Consider the following 27,202-nt stretch of genomic DNA (forward strand, 5'->3'; position numbering starts at 1 on the left):
TAGCTCCACACAGATACTCATTAACATTCATATACTTGCACACTCACTGGCACATCCCAGTTCCCCTCCCTGGCTCTAGGAAGCCCAATTCTGATGAACTCATTGTCTATAACAACCAGGGTGAGGTCTGATGAGGATGAGGGTGAGGGTGGGAGGGTGGATGCACTGCCAGTGGGATTTGAGCCCTGACATCTGGGGCATGTGTATGGTACATACACAGGCTTGCTCCTGCCAGGATTACGAGCCCCCCACGTCCCAACCCTGCAGAGCCAGGCTGAGTCAAAAAGGGACATGTCCTCTGAAGCAGCAGTTTTTCTATGATTCTTAATAGAACATAGATGGTCTAATCACTGACTTAAAAATCAGTTGCTTTACAGACCCACTGTCTGAGTGAACTGAAATTGGTATTGATGAAATACCTGAGCCATTGCTACCCAAGACCATCCTCTTATCCCCATGCCCCCCTTCCTCCTTTCCTTACAGGAGGGTGGAGCCCAGAATCACCAAAGCCATCCACATTCCCACTTTCTTCAGGCCTGAACATAGGATTATTCAAGTCATGCATAACATACTTAAAATTTTTACTCAAGGAAGGGCACATTTTTCTGATTTTCACAAAGGCGAATGGGTTAGCATTGGCCCTGTCTGAATCAGACTCAGAATCCAAGAGTTAACAGAATATATGGAGATCACACACTACATCAAGATACTCCAGTGCATGAGCCACTATTTATTTTTATACTGAGCCCTTTAGTAAGCTGCATTTACCCTTCTTAGCTTATTATTTGGTTCTGGTAAGCAATGATTTGCTAATTCCTACTCCCAATGTCCTGAAATGATTTAATGTAGTAGCTTGAAAGTTTTCACTTAGTACTGGGCTATAGTACTAATAGTTTTCACTTATACTGGGGGAAATAACCTAGGTTACTAAATGAAGAAAAGGCAAAAAAAAAAAAAAAAAGGCACATTAGATTTGGTAGAGCAGAATTAATGTATTCAAACTATACAGTCTCTTTCTACTTCCATCTTTGCACATACGTTTCATAACTTTGTTCCTCACTCAAAACTTCCTAATGTCTAATAAGTGGATACATTCACTGAGCAAGCCCTACATATGAAGTATAAATCATTTTAACCACGCCTTGGTGATAATACTTTGAGAAAATCTTTCCTTTCTAATTGTTTCTCTGATAACAAATGGTGTTTTATGTGAAGCTATTAGTAAAGAGAAATAAACTGCTGTTTCCACTTAATCAAAATTTTATATCATCATGACGAAGTCCCTCTCCAAAACAGCATTAACTAAGATAAAGGATGCCTCTTGGGAAATTGCATTTTCTAGTTAATGTTGCTGAAGAAACAATTAGAAGCTCAATAATACACAGACTATCCTGAAGTCTCATTTATAATTAATTAATTTACCAATAAGCTATCTGTTAAGCTTCTATAACATGCAAGGTAAGAATCCAGACACTGTGCTTAGTATGGGATGACAAAAGGATTTAATTCCTGCCTGTAAAGAGTTTATAGCTTATTAGAAAGCATCTGAGGCTAGTTAATGCAGGTAATAATTGGTCCTAAGAAACAGAAACTGATGAGAACTGACCCTAAGACTGCCAAAGGCTAAGCCATCCCATAATGTAACCTTGATGCATATTACCCAAGGTCAGTTCAAGGATCAAACATGCAATGGTACTAGCCTGCTCAGAATCCTATTCCAGAAAGCAGTCTCCCCTTTTCCCAGGAAATATGAATGGGATTGTTTAGCATCTGAAGAAATGCTATGTTCTCTGTGTGTACATTTATGTACACACACACACACACACACATAAATATACACAATGAGATGTAGTTTTGGTCTTATGATGATAGAGAGGTAATAAGGAAAGACCCTGCATATCAGAAAGGGAGATCACATGAGGGTAAATAAAGCCGTTGGATGGGTAGACCCAAGAGTGAAGCTCAAGGCTCAGGCACCCATGAGAACACATTTCTGATAACGGATACCTCAGGTTGGACACCACAGAGAGATCATAAATTCAGACTGGAGCCTGCTGGGAGGACCTAGATCATGAAGGCCTGGGCAGAAACTGGACTCACCGACTTCCAGGTGAAAATGGGAGATGAAGGGAGATTTAGAAGATCCCAACACATAACTAGTAGTGAAACAAGAGCAAGGGGAGGTGCTTAAGCCTGCAACTACCAAGCCCAAATCCCTGCCTCTGAGGAAGATCAAACACCACTGTCAGAATGGATTTCGGATACGGGGAATGCTGACACTTACTGGCTATAACTTAATCTTTTTGACGTCTCTTATTGTACTATGCTGTAATACAATGATGCCTTAAAAGCGGAGAAATCTGGATATGACTGATCCCACACTAAACGATCCCAGATAACTATAAGTTTTGCTTTCTAATGTCTGCTTTTAAATCGTTCCTAGAGCTGTGTTTATTATTATGATGCCAGTGATCACCTGCGGCTGTCTTCCTGCTTGTCTGTAGCACCTCTTCCTTCTCCTAAGCTGCTGTTGATTTAGAAACCTAATAACCAACCTTGTTAGAATTTAGGCAAAGTTGGACTTCCCAGGTGGTGCAGTGGTAAAGAATCCACCTGCCAATGCAGGAGACTCAAGAGACAAGGGTTTGATCCCTGGGTCAGGAAGATCCCCTGGAGAAAGAAATGACAACCCACTCTAGTATTCTTGCCTGGGAAATCCCATGGACAGAAGAGCCTGGCAGGCTACAGTCCATGGGGTTACAGAGTTGGACATGACTGAGCAACTGAGCACAAGAATACAAGAGAAAAAAGTGAGCATTCAGGGATGGAGGGCAGTGAGGTTAGGACTCTTCACAGAAAAATTTTAGATGAAAGTGTTTATTCTTATTTTGGTTGTTCAGCAGTCTTTTTTGAATTCTGCCTCATTTGCCGCATTTCCAAGATAGGCTAGATGGCCAGAAGGCTAATAGAGTATATATAGTATTACTATAGATTAAACAGGGTTTCTCCTAAGGGTACGGGTATCTAGTGCCCTTCTTTCCCATCTATCAATAAAGCTAGAGAAAGGGGTAAATAAGTTATTGATATTTCAATCAGAGTATTCCCTCAAAATCTAATGATTTTAACAAATTACATTTAAGGCAGAGATAAAACCATTCATGTCGCTACAAGTCAATTCTTCTTCATGATTAAAGCAGCACAAAATGTGAATCTAATTCATTATTTTCTTTCCAAATTAGGTTTTACATGATTTAACACTATATTACTGTGAAGAAGAATGTTTAATACCATACAAAAAGTATCTTCAAATTTGCTCTGAATAACCAAATTAAACCCTGGCTAATCTATCGAAAGAAATAGATAGATGGTAGCCTCTGTCTTGAAATATATGAAGTTCACAAAAGTTTTAAGTTCAATTTTAAGACTATCAAAAGAAATTTTATTGAGTTATAATGTGAACCAAGACTTGAACAAATTTTGTTACCATATACCAAAAAAGGTAAAAAGAAAGCTCCCCAAATTAACACAAAATAAATTTAATTTTCTAATAAAAGATCTGATATTGTTTTTGAATGAGAATTTAACCTCCAATATTATTTCTATTTAACACATCAAACGACCTTTGCTACTTTAACTACTTTAGCTACTACACTGGTACACTAAGTGCTAAGATAAAATCATTTCCATAGACTATTTAGTTTTCTCAAACTAAAACCAAAGAAAGTAACACAGGAAGTGCATCTGGAGGAAATAATGTAGACATTATACTTGGTGTTGCAGAGTATGTAAAATAAGTCTAACTTTTTATGCCATAAATATCTGTAAGGCTTCTTTTCTTTGAGATGGCAACGACATGGATATATCAATGCCCCAATACTAGGTGTTGCAGAGTATGCAAAATAAGTCTAACTTTTTATGGCAGGAATTTCTATAAGGTTTCTTTTGAGACTGCAACCACATGGATACACCAGCACTCAAATACATTTGAAGAGCTCAATTCATACCTACTGAGAGGAATATTAACATCCAATTAATTGTCAAGATTAAATATTCCCAGGACTCAGGGAACCAAGTTGTCTTAAGAATCACTACAGTATGATGTAAATGTTAAGACAATGAGTCAGGCATTCCATCTCTGGTCAAATTCCACCTTTATCACTTAACTAGTTGCTAATCATTAAATCTCAGGGTCCCCATCTGTAAAATGGAAGTAATAATTGTACCCTCTCCACACTGAAAGTGTTGTTACAGGGATTAAATTAAATGATGTGTTTGAAAGGCTTTCATAATATTTGATACATTATAAGCCCCCAATATATGTTAGTAGTTATAATTACCATTACCATTATTATATGCCAAGCATGGTATTAGATGCTTTTACACACAGGTTAAATGCCCAGTAATAAGAGCATGAATCAAAGGAGGCTTATTCCCATTTTTTCGAATAAGAAAAATGAGGTAGAGAGTAGTTATGCAATTTTCCCAATGTCACATCATCAGTAAGTGGCAGGGCCCAGGCAAGGCCACCCTAGGGCACAAGCTCTGAAGCACCTTACTAAACGGCTATCAATCCTTTGTCATGTAAGTTACAACTCTATTTGTCCAGTTTCTTACTTGTCTTTTAACTGTATGGTATTCCCCATCCCTCCATATATAAGGTTTTAATTTTTATGCATTCAGATTTATCAGTACTCTTTCTCTACAGTTTTTAGTTTTCTTGCCATGCTTTATCATGCCTATTTCAACCCATGAGTATTACACTTCCCACTCATATCCTTGGGCCTCATCAGTTTTTAATTTGTTGATCCATATGAGGTTTATTTGGGTGTAAGATATGAGGGAGGAATCCATCTTTTTTCTCCAAATGAACAGCTTGTTATCTCATCACCATTTAATTGAATCTCTGATTGATTTGCATTTCTTCATATACTAATATAACCATATATGTGGATTATTTTTTTAACTCTGTACTACTTCAGTAATCTATTTTTGCATCAGTATAATTTTTTTCAGACTTATAAAAAATTACACAAATAGCATTAAAAATTCACATATACCCTTCATCCAGATTCATTAAATGTTAGCGTCTCACTTGACCTCAGGGCAATTATGCGTAAAGGGATACAATGTTTATATGTAGGTGCTGAGATCTGAAGAAATTTTTAATTTTTTCTTTGTTTTCTTTTGGGCTTTCATTTAAAATAAACAAGCAATATATTTTACCTTTAAAAAGAATAAAGTTTTTTCAATAAAAACAAGTAAAAATGTAAGTTTGATTAATTTCCAAACACTAGCTGGTACAGGGGTGGTAAATGCTTTAGAAGTCTGAATAATAGAGAGAAGTGCATTTTAATGGGAATCGTGAAATTTAAGTTTAGCTTTACAAGGAAGTCTGGGATGTAAACAGGCAGAAGAGGCAAGTCAAGCGTTTACATAGGCAGGAAAGCATCATAAGCCAAATATGAAATATGGAATGAACATAGCTTGTGAAGATCATATGAGACGAGAGACTAGGAGATTAAAAAGCTAAATATTAGGAAGCAAAAGAAAATTGAATATATCGTGAAGACCTCAGAGGCCAGGCTGAGGAATGTGAATTCTATCCTCTAACCCAGAGGACAAAGAAAAGTTACAAACAAGGTAAAATAATCTAACCTAACAAATCTTTATTTAGTACCTACTAAATACCAGGTACTGTTCTACTCCAGGGATAGTGAACAAAATGATAAAAATCCTCATAAAAGAATATTTTAGTTTTGTTTTATGAAAATTTATAGGTTGTCGATTGTGAATCATAGGATTAAATGGAGCTGGGGTGATAAGGAAAGGTATCACTAAGGAGGCAGGATTTGAGCTGAACCTTAAACATTGAAGGGTCAGGTAGAGAGATGATGGGAAGGCATTTTAGGTAAGAGACAAAAGAGGATGAGATGAGAGCAGATATACTCATGAGGTTACCTTGAAACCTCATGACTCTACCTGGAAAAGTTATCCCAGAAAAAGAAAATAAAGTTGGCTATATAGACAGTTGTCAAATTGCTAAGGGTTTTGAAAGCCAGACCAAAAATGTATTGCTTTGTTATCTGTCTAAACTTAGCTGTAGGCAATGAAAAGCCAATAAATGTTACTGGATTCAGAATGATCTGGCAAAAGTCATGTTTGGGGGAGTAACATCAAAGAGTAAGAGGATATTCTCTAGTGGTCCAGTGGTTAGGACTCCATGCTTTCACTGTCGAGGGCCCAGGTTCAGTCCCTGATCAGGGAACTAGGATCCCACAACATGGGGGGAAAAAAAAAAAAAAAGATTGAGGAATAAGAGGAAAAAAATTTCAGCAAAGGGTAGAGTTGGGGAAGGTGAATATGAGAGGGATTTCAAAGGCACCATCTACAGGTCTTAGTAACTAACTACATGTCCTGGATGAAAATGAATCAGTTGTCAGATATTCAAAGCACTAACACTGTGAGGGGTAGATGGGTGCAGGTGAGGGTTTTTAAGAATATAGGTTTATAGAAGAGTGCACATTCCGGGTAAACATCTAATGTACTGAATTTTATAATAAATTACATGCTATTAGTGTTGATTAAGGAACTAAAACCCATCCATTCATAAAATGACAGCTTTCAAATGATTCCTAGAAAAGATCCTAAAACTACAATACTTTTCATTAGATTCCCCTTAGTCATCTCTATAGAGGAGATCCTATGCGACAGCAGACTGAGTCCAAAGGGCCTTCAATAATAATCCAGCGACAGATAACGAAATTAAAGCCATGCTATCACCAGAGCTTCCTAATTTACATCAAAATGCAATCTTCCTTATAACTTACATGCTATGTAAGCTTCTTACTCAAAAATATTCATGGTGGTCTAGAAATTTGTAGTGTGAGATTGGGGCTTTTTTCTATTCTTCTATAACACCAAAGAATGTTTATAACTAATTCCAATCTCTAGGAGAGGTAGAAATTATACAAAATAAGAAACTCATCAAACATATACTCTCTGCCAGCACCATGCTAGGTGTGGTCCCCAAGTTCTATTAATCTTAAAACAACTCTGGGTTGAATTGTGTCCCCACCTAAAGATAAGAAATTGAGTTAGAGAGAGGATAAATCATGGCCATGTGGTCAGGATTTTCCATCTAATGCTGCTTTTCCACCGTAGCACTGGCCTTAAAGGTATGGACTCAGAGTTGGAAGAGACCTTGAAAAGTCCTTGCTTCCTCACAATAAAACCAGGATGAAGATGAGGATCTTTCCTATTTCAAATGTGGATTCAAAAGCAATGCTAAAGATCAAGCAAAACTCTCTTTTAAACCCAGCAAGAACTGCCATTTGAGTCTCCTCTGAGCAGTGAGGGGTGCAGCTTTTTTCTCTAACCTACATTTCCTATTCACCTCCAGATGTGAAACTGCTGGGGTGGTACGGGTTAGTTAACAGAGAAATAAAAGCATTTGCTCAGCCATAACGCATTCCATCACACTCAAAACATGTGGCGTTTTAATTGTTTCTTCTGTGAAGTACCAATGATAGAGTACAGTCACAGCACAGAGAGGAGAACTCACACCCCATTGTTTTAGGAAAGGAGAAGAACATTTTCCTCAAGCAGGAATCAGAACCAGGGATAAACTATGGGGCATAGTTTATCATAGTTTATCAAATATACCATGTTGTAGCATGGTATATTTTCCCTCGTATTACTCAGAAAGACACTTTGTTGAACAGTAAAGTGTAAACCATATGTAAAGTGAAGAAAATGTAAAGTATTTAAGCTATTAATCAAAGTAGATCCATCTTCTTCCCCTTTTTTATTGCAATATTGCAGACTTGCCACAATGACACCCTAAACTACAACTGAAATCATTTTTATCCTAAGCCCAGAGTTTTACTTCCTTACAGCTTTTGCCTTTTAAGCTAAAAATTCTCTCATTCTTGCTACAATGAATTTTTTGCTAAGTAATTAAAAACCAATTGTGTTTAAACCTTTTCAGAGAGTTGGTTTTGTGCAGTATAACTTAGGATTTGGTTTCTAAAACCTTAAATTTAGCATCTCAAGGAAGAATGGTGTCTATGGCTTGTTTGAAAAAAATGTTTTGAAATGAAGTGATGGGCATTTAAAAATAGAATTCAGAGTGCGCAGCTTCCCTCCCATTTTTTTTTTTTTTTTTTGCTGGGGGAGAAGAATGAGACATCTGCATTATGCTGCCAGATCGTTACTGCTGGGATTCTGTTGAGCTTCAGAATGGAGAGGTTTTTCAGAGACCACTCATAATTACAGCCTAGTTACCATGAACATGCGGGCACTTTCCAATCAGCATGCTCAAATTTCAAATGGTAATAACCAGAACACCTGCCGAACACCTTGCTTCTTTCCCTGCTCCCACTCCTCACATCTTTGAACATTCTACCACATCACTAACCCTCACAGGCTCTGCCCAACTGTCAGAGCTTCATTCCTCGCTAGTGTCCCCCACCCCATGGCCAATCTCACAGACGCTTTTAACTCAATTTCCGACTTGGAAAACATTAGGAAACCAGAGGAACTAAAAGAATGTGAACTCTGGGGGCTAGCATTTTTTTCTAAGAAAAAATTCAAAATTTAAACAAATAGCCTGCAAATCAAACTCTGGAAAAATAAAGCAATCCCTCACTAGTTGCAGGAATTGTTTTCTTGCACAGTATGGGCATAAACCTCAGCGATGTTGCAGGTTTGGCTTCAGACCACTTCAGTAAAGTGAATACTACAATAAAGCAGATCACACAACTGTTTCGGTTTCCCAGTGCACGTAAGAGATATGTTTACAATACACTGTAGTCTGTTAAGTGTGCAACAGCATTATGTCTAAAAAATAATGTACATGCTTTAATTAAAAAAGATTTTATCATTAAAATGCTGTCATCCGAGCCGTTAGCAAGTTATAGTGGTAATATCAAGATCATTGATAAAAAAAATCATTGATCACAAACTGCCATAACAAATATAATAATTATGGAAAAGTTTGAAACATTTCTAGAATTATCAAAATATGACACAGAGATCAAGTGAGAAAATACTGTTGGAAAAATAACACCAGCAGACTTGCTCAATGCAGGGTTGCCACAAATCTTCGATTTGTTAAAAAAAAAAAGAGGCAGTATCTGCAAAATGCAGTATCCTGCAAAGCACAATGAAGTGAAGTATCACAAGATGAGGTACACCTGTGTTATTGGTAACACTATAATGCGTTAAGAGACTGGAGGAGGAAATCACAGCAAAAATGGCTTCAAAGTATATTTTTTAAACCTCAAAGTAGATCACTATTCTGAAAAACACCTGCTTCCACACAAGCCAATGCCATCACTGCAAGCGTTCATGACTGATAGGAAGCACCATTTCCTTAGAACCCCGGTTTCAGTGTTCATGAAATGCTGCTGCTGCATCACACTCTGATTAGGAAGACATTGCAAAGTTTAGCCAATGGGCACACAGCATCTCTTTACAAATTCCTCAAATTAGCAGTTACAGGCTTCAGCTATTTAGTGGGAGTAAGGATGCTCGGTCTCTTGGATTTCTTTCAAGGAAGGACTTGTGCTCAGCTGGGCAGCAAGTGGCTTTCCTGCTGTCAGCTCCCTCGGGCTCTGTCCCACGTGCAGAGCTACCGATCCTGGGGGTTGCCACCTTCCCAGGGCAGCCGGCCTCCAGAGATCAAGCCCAGCAGGCAGCACTTCTCCACAGCTTCTCAGTAGGCTGGCCAAGGCTTTATCAGGCCTGACTCACAGTTCCATCCCCCCTCAGCACAATACCGCTTTCTCACCCTGTCTTTTCAACATGAACATCTTGCATCCCAAAATGTCTCAGTGTCTTCTTCCAGAGAACACGATCTACGACGTATGTCTGTTTCATTTGCCTTCTCTCTTGTTCCTACCACAGGTCTCAGGAAAATGCTCATGTAGACCCAGCTTCCTGAGTTACCACCATCCTTAAGGGCAAACTTCTCAGGGTCTAGACTATGCTTTATTAAGTCAAAGAAAGGAATATAAGTAAATTTCTCCTTGCATGATCCTACATGGTACATAGAAGAGAACCGAATTACTGCTGAGAGATTCTCTTCTCTATGAAGATTAAACTATACTTTCTCATAAAATTATATATAAAATAGCATCCATTCATACGTGTTTTCATTCAATATTATTCAATATCGAGCACATTCTACACAACAGGCACAGGTAGGTGAAAAAGAGTTTAAAAAGTTTCTGCTCTAGAGGAGTTTGTGTTCTACTGGTTGAGACAGACAATAAACAAATCAGATGAGTATGATGCCAGAGCCTGTGAAGAACCATAAAGCTGGGGAAGGAGACAAAGAATGACTGGAGAAGCATCTAATGTTTCAAAACCACAGTTAGAGGGGACTGCTGTATGCCACATGCTGCTGGGCTGGCACAGTCACGTATACATTTAGGAAATCAATTTCCTAGATAGAATCCACCATTCTTGCTCTAGCGATGAATTCATCACATCAACTTGAGTGAGATAATATTTCTTCTGCATTGTGAGCCCACCTGCTTCATGAAACATAAAATCTTAAATCTGTGTTACTAACTATACAGCAGTTCTGTCTTAGGGAAAGAGCAGCCTGAGCCAGTGAAAGCTCTAGTCAGATACAGCTGTCTCAGGCAGATGGCTTTAGTGGGCAACATCATAAACTTGCCAGATTTTTTAAAATATAAAAGGGTTTTCTGCCTCATTAGTACTTCATGGCTGACCATCCACAAACACCTGGTGTTCAGACTTTTTCCTCTTGTGAAAATGCAACCATACAGTCTTAGCTCAAAAAAAGTATAGGTTATATATGAATAACTATTGACCAAAGGATCTAATGCTTAGATCATTTTTAAAGTCACTGGTAGAGCAAAAACCCATCCTTACACAGTTTAATGGAGGTGAAAAATTGAAATTAGGACCAACAGGGACTTAGAGTCATGGTAGAGGCAAGTTAAATTACTTTGCTCCTTCCCAATACTCAAACTACGTAGTCTAGAGGGAATCACAGGTGGCCTGCACAGGCTTCTATTTACACCATCAATATAAGAATGAATAGTACAAATAACAACTTCTTTATAAGAATAACTGTGTATGCAACTCTCCTTTTGTTTTTTTCTTCACACTTTAGAACTCTGTCATCACATCTTCATCACAAGAACACCAAGCACCAAAGCATCCTTGCTTAAGTTAGGAATCTATGCCATTGAACTCATTGTTATAAGGTAAAGGAGAAAAAGCAATAGACTTGGGAGTTTGAAGAAACTGAGCTAAAATTATGGCATTGCAATTTATTTGCTTTTTAAAAGATTAAACTGTCTCAAGGTTAGAAATTTCAGTTTGTGTATCTATAAAACGGAGGTAACATCTCAAATACCTTAAAAGGTCAAGAAAGGATGTGTTTTAAAGTACTTTGAAAACTGTAGTGACTGGCAAGTATATTGTTATAACGGAAGCTTGGCTGTATTTAAATGTTAACATATTATTTTGAAATAATTTTCAATTAAGCAACAAAAATTTATTTGTTCATTTAAGAAGCATTTAGTCAGTACCTTTTGTATTACACTATGGAGAATATAAAAAATGATAGTTATTCCTGTTACCAAGGAGCTTATACAAGTCAGATTTAAGAGAAGGAATATGGGGGGAGGTGTGGTTTTGGTTTTTGCCAATAACTTGTAAGTACTTTCTATGTGCCAGACAGACATCGTATAAATGCTTTATGTGCAGTAACTCTTTCAATCTTTAAAAAATCTTTGTTAAAGGTAATAGTTTTATTCTGATTTTATGGATGATGAAGATATGACGCAAGAAGATTGGAAACCTACTCAAAGTCAAACACCTAGTAAGTATGGAAAAGTCTCAAAGACAACTCACACAGTCAGTCAAGTTAGCCACATTATATTACATACACCTCAAGCTGGGCAGAAAACACACACATATTGTTAATAATAGTTACAAATGCTAATAATACTATGGCAGTGAACGGTAAGTGAAGAGACCACCTTGGGGTGAGGTGGCCAAGGAAGTCTTCATGATATGTACCCAAAACTAGGTCCAAAAGTATTTGCAGAATTAAGATAAGAAAAATTAAATAAAAGACAAATAAGATTTTGTTTCATATGTATTTTTTGTGGCATGCAATAAGTATTACTTTATTGAAATACAAAATACATATAGGAAAATACAAAAATCCCAACTGTACTTTGAAATTATTTCATTGAGTGGGTTCTCTTTTATAGACTGGGCTTATTTCCTAATTAAAATAAAGCAAAAAATGAATTGAAGCAACTGACCATTTATTCATATACCAGTCTTAATATAATCCATTTTATTTCAAAGAATTACCTACAATTTAGGTATTTTCCTATAATGAAGACCATTACAGGCCATTATAATGGAAAATAACTTGAAACTGACCCTGAGTTGATATTTCATAATATAGACCAGAGGCTGTTCCACTTGCTCCTCTGAGTTTTATATCTGCTATAACATTTTATGTATAGGAAAATAATTTCAAGAGCTACTTTTCAAATGACACATAGAACAATGGCCAGAACAATGATTTCTACTTGCTTCCATTCCCAGCAGAATACATGTACTGACTGCTTATTGGTCCTGCCTGTATCCCATGTAACTCACCAAGCGATAGGTCTGGGCCTTCAAAACGTTGAGATCAATAAAGTTTTCTTCATTGTCTGTCTCCTCTTCCTTAGGAAAATAAAAGAGTTTAAAAGTTAATAATTATAAAAGTTGTAATTAAAAAATATATTTCCAGATTTTTTTTTACAGTAGGTCCTTGTTGGTTATATATTTTAAATATAGCAATGTATACATGTCAATTCCAAACACTTATGCTAAGCTTGACAGGAAGACTAACAAAGAAGGGACATTTAAAAGCCTAGTAGTGTGCATAAAGTAGGGCATTATGTTATCTGTTTTTTGAGGTTTTGATGATGCCATTTAAAAATAGGACCTGCATTTTTTACAATCACTTAAGAATAAAAAAGAGCTGTGAAACTAGGGATAAATAAGCATAAGAACAGAATAAGCAACAGTTAATGGAAATTTTGACTAAGATGACTAAAATGGACAAAAATGAGAGGTTGATAGACATGGAATACTCTCACCTACTCCAGGGACCAATCACAGTAATGTGTATTTTTGACATCTCATCTCCTATATGCTTAAGTTTAAACGTATTAAATATTAATTCTGTATAAGGATGTAAGATATTAACCTTGTATCTTAGATATTAACTATCTAATAAAAGGATAATTCAGGTAGATTCCAAGCTGGTCCTGATTGAGCCCAACTGATGCGGGGGACAGGGTCAGAAGAGACCCTTTGACAAGCAATCTCCTTCCCAATACACAGTAAATACAGAGTTTGAGCAGGCTGTATAAGCAGGTAGGACAAAACGTTAAAATGTCTTTCTGGTGACAAGTGACAAAGTGGGTGAAGCAATTTTAACAAGAATATCCAAAGCTTAAAGACATGATAATGAGGCCAATGGAGCTTGCTTCTAAAGTCTTGTAAAGAAAAACAACAACAACAAAAAAGTGAGAGTTGTTTGGTGGACACTTTCATATGTAGAGCTGCACAAAAGCTACAGTAGTTGATTTCAAAGATAACCCTTATCTTTAAGCACTTAGAAGTATGTAAGACAGTGGTTCTCAAAATGTGGTTCTTAGATCAGCAGCATTAGTATCACCTGGGAGCTTGTGACAATGTGATCTAACCATCCCAGATCTACAAAGAAACTCCTAGGAGTGGGGCCACTAAGCTGAGACATTAGAACTATGTTAATCTTTGAGAAATTAGAAAGATTATAGTAAACTATGAAACAATATAAACACAGATAATGTACAATCAAATAACGTTCACTTTTTTAGGGATGGAGGCAGTGGGGCCTAGATGTGTAGACAAAACTGATGTGTTTACACCTTAAATCCTAAGCATACATGCAGATACACATCTCTGAGAAACAGCTCAGTCTATCCTGTGTTTGCACTAATGATGGTGTACTTAACCAGAGCAAATGACAGACGCCAATGACTCAGTGCCGATGGGAGAAGAGATGAGTTTATAATGCTTTTATAATAACCTAATCGGTACTGTTTACACAGGTGATCAATAAGTACTTGTTGAACTGTGGTCGATTGAACACTATTAGGCAAAAAGCTTTAAGAGTAGGTACTAGAAAAAGAATTTAAGTTATTAAAAATTATTAAGAAAGCATTCAAAATGAATTTGAATATAAACAGACTCAAAAAATAGCTTTAAATTGAGGATTTTAATCTTAGTAATTTAAAAGGTACTCAATTTCCTGTCATTTCTTTGTCTAATATGTGTCTTCATTCTCTTACTGCCAATTACTAAGGATATGATTATATACTGTGAGGACATTCTGTGAGAATATTCTGTGTCATGATCCTAATCCTTCCTTCTTCCCTCTAGGCTGCCCTCCCTCCCTCCTTCCCCTATCCCTCTCTCTCACTTTTCAGTTATCAATGTGTCCTAACTTGATGTGACCAGTCCAAAATGGAAGCTTTTGAGTTTCTTGTTGATCACAGAAGAACTTTACTTTGTCAGAAATAATCTTTGCCATCTATGAGCTATCCTACAAACTCTGGCAACAAAACAAAGTAATATACCACCATCCAGAGGCTTTTGGCACTGACCCAGCTCTCCTTACTAAGAAGAATGAGAAAGGTAAAAGGCCTCCTTAGAATAATATAATAACAAGGAAGAAGGAAAAGGAAAAAAATTCAAGAGACATGATGTAGGGGAACTAAGAGCCTCAGACACAACCCTTTGAGGAAGGCTTCAGCTTGGTCTTATGACAGCAGAAGGTCTTTACTTCACAGTTGGCAAGAAATGTGTGAAGAGGATGCTTTCTAGTTTGTTTCTCTAATTTATACAAACAGCAATGCTGCTTTGAACATTAAATGGTTCTCAGAAAAAGAAAGAAAAACCCTATTTTCTAAAAGTTACAAGCAATACGCTGACAGATGATTTTTTGTCAAATATTTAATGAACAACTACTATGCACCAGGCATTGCATAATAAACTGGAGACAAAAAATGTGCAAAATTGGTTTATGCCCTCATGGAGTTTTCCTTCTGATTAGTTGGTTTTTGTCCTTTTTTCCCCTGTCTAGCTGTTTTGAGTTATAGGTCTTTGAAGCTAAATACTGATGCATTAGGACCAGGTATCTGTAGATAAACTATTTACTACTAATAATAAACAGTAACTAAGAAACAAGATGAGGAAATATCTGAGGAAAATAAGTGAGATTAACAACAGGGACTATATGAGGACTTAAAATTTTCTAAGCCTGAATGGAAAGATTTATTACACAAAGAATAAAGTCTAAACTCCCTAAAATGACCAAAATGATCTGGACCTGGTCTTTCTTCCCAGTTAACCCTGGAGACGGGAATGGCAACCCACTCCAGTATTCTCGCCTGGAGAAGTCCATGGGCAGAGGACCCTGGCAGGCTATAGTCCATGGGGTCCCAAACAGCCATATAAGACTGGGCAACTAACATGCACAATCTGAAGTCACTCTCCTCCTCACTCAGAAGAGCCGGCCGCAATGGTTTTCTCTCAGTTTTGATCATGGTACGCATCTTCCTTCCTCCGAGTTTTTGTACATGCAGCTCCACCAGGGTCTTGCCCAGTGCTGACTACATAACAGGTGCTCAATAAACACATGAATGACTACATTTTTACCTTAACTTTAAAAATTTATCACATTAAGAAAGATATCTTTTAAACTGATTGGTTTTACAATGGTCTTTTTCTTTCTATAGATAGTAGTCATCTTTTAAAAAAAAATCAATTTATTTATTTTAATTGGAGGCTAATTACTATACAATACTTGGTGGTTTTTGCCATACATTGACATGAATCAGCCATGGGTGTACATGTGTCCCCCAACCCGAACCCCCCCGCCACCTCCCTCCCCATCCCATTCCTCTGGGTTGTCCCCGTGCACCAGCTTTGAGTGCCTTGTTTCACACATTGAACCTGGACTGGTCATCTGTTTCACATATGGTAATATACATGTTTCAATGCTATTCTCTCAAATCATCCCACCCTTCTCTTCTCCCATTGAGTCAAAAAGTCTTTTCTTTATATCTGTGTCTCTTTTGCTGTCTCGCATATAGGGTCATTGTTACCATCTTTCTAAATTCCATATATATGCATTAAGAAACTGTATCGGTGTTTTTCTTTCTGACTTACTTCACTTTGTATAATAGGCTCCAGTTTCATCCACCTCATTAGAACTTATTCAAATGCATTCTTTCTAATAGCTGAGTAATATTCCGTCATGTTTATGTACCACAACTTTCTTATCCATTTGTCTACTGATGGACATCTATGTTGTCTCCATGTCCTGTTTGTATGGAAATACAAAAAAACCTCAAGTAGCCTAAGCAATCTTGAGAAAGAAGAATGGAACTGGAGGAATCAACCTGCCTGACTTCAGGCTCTACTACAAAGCTACAGTCATCAAGATAGTATGGTACTGGCACAAAGACAGAAATATAAACAAATGGAACAAAATGGAAAGCCCAGAGATGGATCCACACACCTAAGGACGCCTTATATTTGACAAAGGAGGCAAGAATATACAATGGAGAAAAGTCAATCTCTTTAACAAGTGGTGCTGGGAAAACTGGTCAACCACCTATAAAAGAATGAAACTAGAACACTTTCTAACACCATATACAAAAATAAACTCAAAACGGATTAAAGATCTAAATGTAAGACCAGAAACTATCTGACATGAATCACAGCAGGATTCTCGATGACCCACCTCCCAAAGTAATGAAAATAAAAGCAAAACTAAACAAATGGGACCTAATTAAACTTAAAAGCTTTTACATAATGAAGGAAACTATAAGCAAGGTGAAAAGACAGCCTTCAGAATGGGAGAAAATAATAGCAAACAAGGCAACTGAAAAAGAATTAATCTCAAAAATATACAAGCAGCTCATGCAGCTCAATATCAGAAAAATAAGCGACCCAATCAAAAAATGGGCCAAACAACTAAAAAGACATTTCTCCAAAGACATACAGATGGCTAACAAACACATGAAAAGATGCTCAACATTACTCATTATCAGAGAAATGCAAATCAAAACCACAATTAGGTTCCATCTCACGCCAGTCAGAATGGCTGCTATCCAAAAGTCTACAAACAATAAATGCTGGAGAGCGTACGGAGAAAAGGGAACCCTCTTACATTATTGGTGGGAAATCAAACTAGTACAGCCACTATGGAGAAAAGTGTGGAGATTCCTTAAAAAACTGGAAACAGACTGCCTTATGACCCAGAAATCCCACTGCTGGGCAAACACACTGAGGAAACCAGAACTGAAAGAGACATGTGTACCCCAATGTTCACTGCTGTTACAACAGCAGTCATCTTTTTTACACATATGGTTTAAAATATTTATACTACTGATAAAATACATTAAAAACTTTAAAGATAGAAGGGAAAATAATCATCCATAATCCTTCTACCCACATATAACTAATATAAATATATTGGTGTTAACTGTTTTTCTGTGTATTTTACATAGTTGAGTTTGTGCATATAGTATGTTATCATCAAATGTCACTAACATTTCTTTGTAAACATTTCTTTTAATGGCTATGTGACATTCTACCATATGGATATGTCTAATTTATTTAATGGTTATTTTCAGCATTCACTATAAAATAATGCAGTGATTAATATCTTTGCAGCCTATCAGTTCAGTTCAGTTCAGTCGCTCAGTCGTGTCCGACTCTTTGCGACCCCATGAATAGCAGCACGCCAGGCCTCCCTGTCCATCACCAACTCCCGGAGTTCACTCAGACTCACGTCCATCGAGTCCGTGATGCCATCCAGCCATCTCATCCTCTGTCGTCCCCTTCTCCTCCTGCCCCCAATCCCTCCCAGCATCAGAGTCTTTTCCAATGAGTCAACTCTTCGCATGAGGTGGCCAAAGTACTAGAGTTTCAGTTTTAGCATCATTCCTTCCAAAGAAATTCCAAGGCTAATCTCCTTCAGAATGGACTGGTTGGATCTCCTTGCAGTCCGAGGGACTCTCAAGAGTCTTCTCCAACACCACAGTTCAAAAGCATCAATTCTTCAGCACTCAGCCTTCTTCACAGTCCAACTCTCACATCCATACGTGACCACTGGAAAAACCACAGCCTTGACTAGATGGACCTTTGTTGGCAAAGTCATGTCTCTGCTTTTGAATATGCTATCTAGGTTGGTCATAACTTTTCTTCCAAGGAGTAAGCGTCTTTTAATTTCATGGTTGCAGTCACCATCTGCAGTGATTTTGGAGCCCACAGTAGCAAAATAAATTACTGTTAAGTTATTTACAGAATGTACGTATCATCTATTGATTTTTAAAAAATCACCTGAAAAATGTAATTGGTCTATGACAGTAAAATATACTGCAACATTTTCCTTCTCCACCATTTTCATTTTAAATCATATATACACTTTCTAAAATACTAGTGTCAACTCATCTCTGATTCTGAGGAAGAACTCTTCTTCTCTACCATTCTCCTAGTCCAGTCTGTTATAAAGACATGATCATTTAATTTCACACTATAGATAGAATTTTAAGAATGAGGATATGCCCAGAGGTTGCCAAACAACTTAAATAATGTTGATATTTATAAGTATTTTTTAATGTTCCTGCAGGGTAGGGTAGTAATCATCTTAATTTCAGAAGCATAAAGGAGTTCCTGAGAAATGAATGCTATTCTTATGAAGCAGACTGTATTAATTCAAAAGTCTATTGCTGTCTTCTAAATTTTCTATTATTTACGGTCTATTTAAGATCATGAATGGTTAACAAACTGTTTACCTATATAACTACTGGTCGACTATTTTCTGTCTATATTCGAAGAACCTCTGCTAAATTCACACCATAATCATTAGTGAACATGAGAATTAATTTAACCAAAGGTTTAAATTACTGGTATTTGGCACTATATTCAAAAGCTGGTTTTGTTTTTTAAATCTACAAACAATGAAATAAACTATATTCCAGAAAATGGAAGTCTAGGGGAATTAAGAGAAGGGAAATGAATCCAAAGGTGAAAATGGACAAAAAAGTTCAGCAACACACATACCACAAATTCTTCATCCACTTTATTCAATGTTAATTCTGCATCATCTTCTGCAACAGTCTCTTCATCTAATTCTTCCACTGGGTATGCTGGTCTAAAATAATAAAGCTTTACATGAGATGAGAGGGAAAAACAAAACATTTCAGCAGGGCAAAAAGGTACAATGTGAGTATTAAGGATCCTCCCCACTCTACGCCAGTTCTGGTTCTTTTACACCTGCCCCTCTTCCCATAATCAGTTAAATGTTTCATGTATCCTTCCTGAAACTCTCTATGTAAAGAAGCAAAAATGTTTATTTCTAAACTTGAAGATTTAAGTAGTAATACATGAATGGGAAGGTACCATGCATACTATTAGCCAACCAACTTTCTTCACTTACTAACATATCATATTTAAGTACATACACAGTTGACCCTTGAAGAGCATAGGTTTGAACTGTGTGGGTCTATTTAACACAGAGATTTTTTTTTTTTAATCTATAGTAAATACTAACTATTACATGATTCTTGGTAGGTTGAATCTATAGATGTGGAACTGTGGATACGGAGGAACAGCTTATAAGGAAGCCCTACCCACTCCAGGATTCTTCAAAAATCCAAAGGACAGAGAAGACTGGTGGGCTACAGTCCATGGGGTCACAAAGACACGACTGGGTGCCTGAGTACAAGCACAAGCACACTAAGTTACATGTGGATTTTCCACATCCTTAACCCCTGCACTGTCAAAAGGTCAACTGTGCATCTCTCTCTCTCTCCCTCCTTATCCCTCTCTCTTGCCCTCATGCTAGCTCTCTCTCTCAACATACCTGCACTGTTTTCGATCAAACAGCAGTACCATAGCAATATAACTAGCAACCTATGGATGAACATTAAGATTATTTTTCATTTCCTTACTAGACAATGCTGCAAAGATCATTCTTATACATCAAGTATAAATGCTGGGCCAACAACTATGTCTATTTTGTTATTTTGTTCAGTATTACTGAAAACAACTTCTAAAATGTCACCCTAATTTAAACTCCCAACAGCAGTGATGCCTTTTCCATACATTTGCCAATATGGTAAATAAGCTTCAATTTTTGTCTATCATCTAAGGGAAAAAAATCCCTAATAGCATTTCTTTCACATGAGAGTGGTTGAATGCCTTCTCATGTTTTAACTGGTTATGTGTTTTTCAGTGAAATGCCTATCAATACCTTCTGCTTTTGTGTATATTAAGAAAATTAATACTCTACCTAACCCTGTTAGGCACTTCCCTTGTAGCTCAGTCGGTAAAGAATCTGCCTGTAGTGTAGAAGACCTGGGTTCGACCCCTGGGTTTGGAAGGTCCCCTGGAGAAGGAAATGGCAACCCGCTCCAGTATCCTTGTCTGGAAAATCTCATGGACAGAGGAGCTTCGTGGGCTGTAGTCCATGGGGTTGCAAAGAGTCGGGCACGACTGAGTGACTAACACTTACCCTGTTAAGATATTTTTCTTAGCTTATTACCTAAATATTAGCTATTCAGGACTGTTATTATTACATAGACTTTGCAACGTTTTCTTGCATGAATCCTACTTTTCACATCATATATCTAACATCCCTCCATGGATCACAGTCTTGCTGTGACAAAGGGGCTTGCATAACTCAAAGAAGCTATGAATTATGCCCTGCAGGGCCACCCAAGATGGACAGGTCATAATGGAGAGTTCTGAGAAGATGTGGTCCACTGGAGGAGGAAATGACAAACCACTCCAGTATTCTTGCCTTGAGACTCCATGAACGGTGTGAAAAGGCAAAAAGATAGGACACTGAAAGATGAAGCCTCCAGGTGAGAAGGTATCCATTATGCTACTGGGGAAGAAAGGAGGGCAATTAATATTAGCTCCAAAAAGAGGGAAGTGGCTGGGCCAAAGCAAAAACGATGTTAATTGTGGATAATTGTAATTATGTCTGGTGGTAAAAGTAAAGTCTGATGCTGTAAAGAACAATATTGATAGGAACCTGGAATGTTAGTGTCATGAATCATGGTAAATTGGTCATGGTCAACTTACCATCTTGTGTGGTCAGGTAGGAGACGGCAAGATTGAACATCTACATCTCAGGAATCAGTGACTAAAATGGACAGGAATAAGTGACTTTAATACAGAGGATCATTATATCTACCATTGCGGGCAATAATTCCTTAGAAGAAATGGAGTAGCCTTTATAGTCAACAAGAGTTCGAAATGCAACACTTGGGTACAAACTCAAAAACAACAGAATGTTATAAATTTGTTTTCAAGGCAAGTCATTCAACATAACAGTAATCCAAGTCTATGCCCCAATCACTGATGCTAAAGAAGTTGACCTGCTCTATGAAGACCTACAACACCTTCTGGAACACCAAAAATCTTATGCATCATTGGGGATTGAAATGCAAAGTAGGAAGTCAAGACATACCCAGAATAATAGGCAAGCATGGCCCTGGAGTTCAAAATGAAGCAGAACAAAGGCTAACAGAATTTTGTCAAGAAAATATGCTGGTCATAGCAAACACTCTTTTCCAAGAATATAAGAGGTGACTCTGGCTGTACTTTGCAGCCAAAGATGGAGGAGCTCTATACAGTCAGCAAAAACAAGACCTGGAGCTGACTGTGGCTCAGATCATGAGCTTCTTACTGCAAAAGTCAGACTTAAATAGAAGAAAGTAGGGAAAACCAGTAGGCTATTCAGGTATGACCTAAATCAAATCCCTTGTTTGTACAGCAGAGGTGATAAATAGATTCAAGGGATTAGATCTGATATACAGAATGCCTGAAGAACTATGGATGGAAATTTGTGACACTGTGTAGGAGGCAGTGACCAAAACCACCCCGAAGAAAAAGAAAAGAAAAAAAGCAAAGTGGTTAAGGAGGCTTTACAAATAGCTGAGGAAAGAAGAGACGTGAAAGCAAGGAAGAAAGGGAAAGATATACCCAACAGAGTATATCTTTGAACACAGAGTTCCAGAGAGTATCAGGGAGAAATATGAAGTCCTTCTTAAGTGAACAGTGAAAAGAAAGAGGAGAAAACAATAGAATGGGTAAGACTAGAAATCTCTTCAAGAAAACTGGAGGTATCAAGAAAACAAATCATACAAGGATGAAGCAATACAGGACAGAAAAGGTAAGGACCTAACAAAAGCAGAAGATACTAAGAGATGGTAAAAATACACAGAAGAACTATACAAAAAGGTCTTAATGATCCAGGTAACCATGGATGGTGTGGTCACTCACCTAGAGCCACAAAACCTGAGTGTGAAGTCAAGTGAATCTTAGAAAGCGTTACTATTAACAAAGCTGGTGAAGGTGATAGAATGCCTGTTAGCTACTTAAAATCCTAAAACATGATGCTGTTAAAGTGCTGCACTCCACACGTCAACAAATTTGGAAAACTCAGCAATGGGCATAGGACAAGAAAAGGTCAGTTTTCATTCCAATCCCTAAGAAGGGCAATGCCGTACAACTACTGTAAAACTATGCTCATTTTACATGTATGTGATCAAACTACCATACAAGTGCACTCATTTCACATGCTAGAGAGATAATGCTCAAAATATTTCAACCTAGGCTTTAGCAATATGTGAATCAAAAACTTACAGACGAATACGCTAGATTTCAAAAGAGGCAGAGGAACAAGAGATCAAATTGCTAACATTTGCTCGATAGTGAAGAATGGAGAAGGCAAAGGAGTTCCAGAAAAATATCTGCTTCTTAACTTATATGCAGAGTTTGGTTCAGTTCAGTCACTCAGTTGTGTCTCTCTCTTTGTGACCCCATGGACTGCAGCAGGCCAAGCTTCCCTGTCCATCACCAACCCCTGGAACTTGCTCAAACTCATGTCCACTGAGTTGGTGACGTCATTCAACCATCTCATCCTCTGTTGGCCTCTTCTCCTCCCACCTTCAATCTTTCCCAGCAACAGGGTCTTTCTAATGAGTAAGTTCTTCGCATCTGGTGGCCAAAGTATCGGAGCTTCAGCTTCAGCATCAGTCCTCCCAGTGAACACTCAGGACTGATCTCCTTTAGGATGGACTGGTTGGATCTCCTTGCAGTCCAAGGGACTCTCAAGAGTCTTCTCCAACACCACAGTTCAAAAGCATCAATTCTTAGGCACTCAGCTTTCTTTATATTCCAACCCTCACATCCATACTTGCCTACTGGAAAAACCATAGCTTTGACTATGACTAGACGGGCCTTTGTCGGCAAAGTAATGTCTCTGCTTTTGAATATGCTATCTAGGTTGGTCATAGCTTTTCTTCCAAGGAGCAAGCGTCTTTCAATTGCATGGCTGCAGTCACCATTTGCAGTGATTTGGGAGCCCCCCCCCCAAATAAAGTCTCTCACTGTTTCCGTTGCTTCCCTGTCTATCTGCCATGAAGTGGCAGGACCGAAGGCCATGATGTTAGTTTCCTGAATGTTGAGTTTTAAGCCAACTTTTTCACTTTCTTCTTTCACTTTCATCACTTTTCTCTTTAGTTCTTCTTCACTTTCTGCCATAAGGGTGGTGTCATCTGCTTATCTGAGGTGATTGATATTTCTCCCAGGAACCTTGATTCCAGCTTGTGCTTCATCCAGCCCAGCATTTCACATGATGTACTCTGCATGTAAGTTAAATAAGCAAGGTGACAATATACAGCCTTGATGTACTTCTTTCCCAATTTGGAACCAGTCTGTTGTTCCATGTCCAGTTCTCACTGTTGCTTCTTGACCTGCATACAGGTTTCTCAAGAGGCAGGTAAGCTGGTCTGATAAGGTAAGATATCCCATCTCTTTAAGAATTTTCCAGTTTGTTGTGATCCACACAGTCAAAGGCTTTGGTGGAGTCAATAAAGCAGAAATAGATGTTTTTCTGGTACTCTCTTGCTTTTTTGATGATCCAACACGTTGGCAATTTGATCTCTGGTTCCTCTGCCTTTTCTAAATCCAACTTGAACATCTGGAAGTTCTCAGTTCACGTACCCTTGAAGCCTAGCTTGGAGGATTTTGAGCATTACTTTGTTAGTGTGTGAGATGAGTGCAATTGTGCAGTAGTTTGAGCATTCTTTGGTAGTGCCTTTCTTTGGGATTGGAATGAAAACTGACCTTTTCCAGTCCTGTGGCCACTGCTGAGTTTTCCAAATTTGCTGGCATATTGGGTGCAGCACTTTCACAGCATCATCTTTCAGGATTGAAACAGCTCAACTGGAATTCCATCACCTCCACTAGCTTTGTTCGTAGTGATGCTTCCTAAGGTGCACTTGACTTCACATTCCAGGATGTCTGGCTCCAGGTGAGTGATCATGCCATCGTGCTTATCTGAGTCATCAAGATCTTTTTTGTATAGTTCTGTGTATTCTTGCCACCTCTTCTTAATAGCTTCTGCTTCTGTTAGATCCATACCATTTCTGTCCTTTATTGTGCCCATCTTTGCATGAAATAGTCCCTTGGTATCTTGAAGAGATCTTTTTTCTTGAAGAGATATCTAGTCTTTACTATTCTATTGTTTTCCTCTATTTCTGCACACTGATCACTGAAGAAGGCTTTCTTATCTCTCCTTGCTATTGTTTAGAACTCTGCTTTCAGATAGGTATATCTTTCCTTTTCTCCTTTGCCTTTAACTTCTCTCCTTTTCTCAGCTATTTGTAAGGCCTCTTCAGACAACCATTTTGCCTTTTTGCATTTCTTTTTCTTGGGGATGGTCTTGATCACTGCCTCCTATACAATGTCATGAACCTCCATCCATAGTTTTTCAGGCACTCTATCAGATCTAATCCCTTGAATCTATATGTCACTTTCACCGTATAATCATAAGGGATTTGATTTAGGTCAAATGTGAATGTCTAGTGGTTTTCCCTACTTTCTTCAGCTTAAGTCTGAATTTGGCAATAAGGAGCTCATGATCTTAGCCAAAGTCAGCTCCTGGTCTTGTTTTGCTGACTGTACAGAGCTTCTCCATATTTGGCTACAAAGAATATAATCAATCTGACTTGGTATCGACCACCTGGTGACGTCCATGTGTGGAGTCATCTCTTGTGTTGGAAAGTAAAAGTAAGTATTGAACACTTATTTCTCCACCAAGATCACTGACACACAGGGTACTGGATCAAGATGCCAGAGTAACAGGATGTGCAGTTATCTCATCCTGCGAGGGCACCAAAATCAGAACTAGCTCTTAAACTACCATCAACAGAATGCTGGAACCCACCAGAAAAAGACACCCCACGTCCAAAGAAAAAGGAGAAGCCACAACAAGATGGTAGGAGGGGTGTAATAATGATAAAATAAGATCCTATAACTGCTGGGTGGGTAACGCACAAACTGAAGAACAATAATACCGAAGAAGTTCTCCTACTTTTATGAAAGTTCTGAGCCCCAAGGCAGGCTTCCCAGCCTAGGGACCCAGCAAAGGGATTAGGAATCCCCAGGCAATCTGACTTTGAGGACCAGCACAATTTGATTATAGGACTTTCACAGCCGCGGGTAAAATAGAGACTCTACTGTTGGAAAACAGAAACAAAACCCTATGCAGACCAGGACCCAGGGGAAAGGAGTAGTAACCCTATGGAGACTGAAATAGACGTATCTGCTAGTGTTGGAGCGTCTTCTTTGGAGGCGTATGTCAGCAGTGGCTCACTGTGGGGACAGGGGGACTGGCAGCAGCAGTCATGGGAGGTGTCCCTTGGGTAAGTCTTCTTGGAGATCTCCATTAACCCTAACATAGAGCCTACAGACTCCAGGCCTGGGTTGCCTCAGGCCAAACAATTAACAGAGAGGGAATGCAGCCCTACCCATCAGCAGACAATCAGATCAGAGTTCTACTGAGCTGGGCCCTGTCCACCAGAGCAAGACCCAAGTTTTCCCACTGCCAGTCCCTCCCATCAGGAAGCTCACACAAGCCTCTCAGCCTCATCCACCAGAGAGCAAACAGAAGAAGCAAGAAGAACTACAATCCTGCATCTACCAGGATGAAAACCACATAACAGAAAGTTAATCAAAATGGAAAGGCAGAGGGTTATGTCCCAGAAGAAGGGACCAGATAAAACCCCAGAAAAAACAACTAAATGAAGTAGAGATATGCAACTTTCCAGAAAATGAATTCAGAGTAATGATAGAGATGATCTAGGAAGATCTCAGAAAAAGAATGAAGATGCAAGAAGTGTTTATCAAAGCCCTAGAAGAACTAAAGAACAAATGAACAGAGATGAACAATACACTAGAAAGAATCAACAGCAGAATAACTGAGGCAGGAGAATGGATAAGTGACCTGGAGGAAAGAATGGTGGAAATTACTGCCATAAAACAGAATATAGAAAAAAGAATGAAAATAAATGAAGACAGCCTAAGAGACTTCTGGGACAACATTAAATGCATCAATATTCACATTATAGGGGTTCCCGAAGGAGAAGAGAGAGAGAGAAGACTCAAGGAAATATTTGAAGAGATAATAGCTGAAAATTTCCCTAACATAGGAAAGGAAATGGTCAAACAAGTCCAGGAAGCAAGTACAGAAAGTCTCAGGCACAATAAACCCAAGGAGGAACACACCAAGACACATAGTAATCAAAAAGACAAAAAATTAAGGTAAAGATAAAATATTAAAAGCAACAAGGGAAAAGCGACAAATTACTTACAAGCAAACTCCCATAAGGTTATCAGCTGATTTCTAAACAGAAACTCTACAAGACAGAAAGGACTGGCATATTTTTTTTTGGCATATATATTTAAAGTGCTAAAACAGAAGAGAACTTACAACCAAGAATACTCTACCCAGCAAGATTCTCATTCAGATTAGATGGAGAACTCAAAAGCTTTACAGACAAGCAAAAGTGAAGAGAATTCAGCACCATCAATCTAGTTTTATTTACAACAACTGCTAAAGGAACTTCTCTAGGAAGGAAATACAAGAGAAGGAAAAGATCTATAAAAAATAAACCCAAAACAATTAAGAAAATAGTAACAGGATCATTATCTTAAATTATCTTAAATGTAAATGAATTAAATACCAAAATATATAGACTGGCTGGTGGATGAAAACATGGGCATGTATGCACTTCCA

At 38.0% G+C, this 27,202-nt stretch overlaps 1 protein-coding gene across 1 annotated transcript in view; it reads right to left on the minus strand.

Moving 5' to 3' along the window:
* The window catches only part of IFT57 (intraflagellar transport 57), a 70,246-nt gene that overhangs the window by 34,232 nt on the left and 8,812 nt on the right, over nucleotides 1-27,202 (minus strand). Inside the window, exons 4-5 of the mRNA XM_005674895.3 lie at nucleotides 19,171-19,261; nucleotides 12,658-12,726 (exon numbers count right to left, since the gene is read on the minus strand). Coding sequence (XP_005674952.2) covers nucleotides 12,658-12,726; nucleotides 19,171-19,261 — 160 coding nt within the window. The remainder of the gene's footprint in view (nucleotides 1-12,657; nucleotides 12,727-19,170; nucleotides 19,262-27,202) is intronic.

This window comes from Capra hircus, chromosome 1 (genome assembly GCF_001704415.2).
Source record: "Capra hircus breed San Clemente chromosome 1, ASM170441v1, whole genome shotgun sequence".
NCBI lineage: Eukaryota > Metazoa > Chordata > Mammalia > Artiodactyla > Bovidae > Capra > Capra hircus.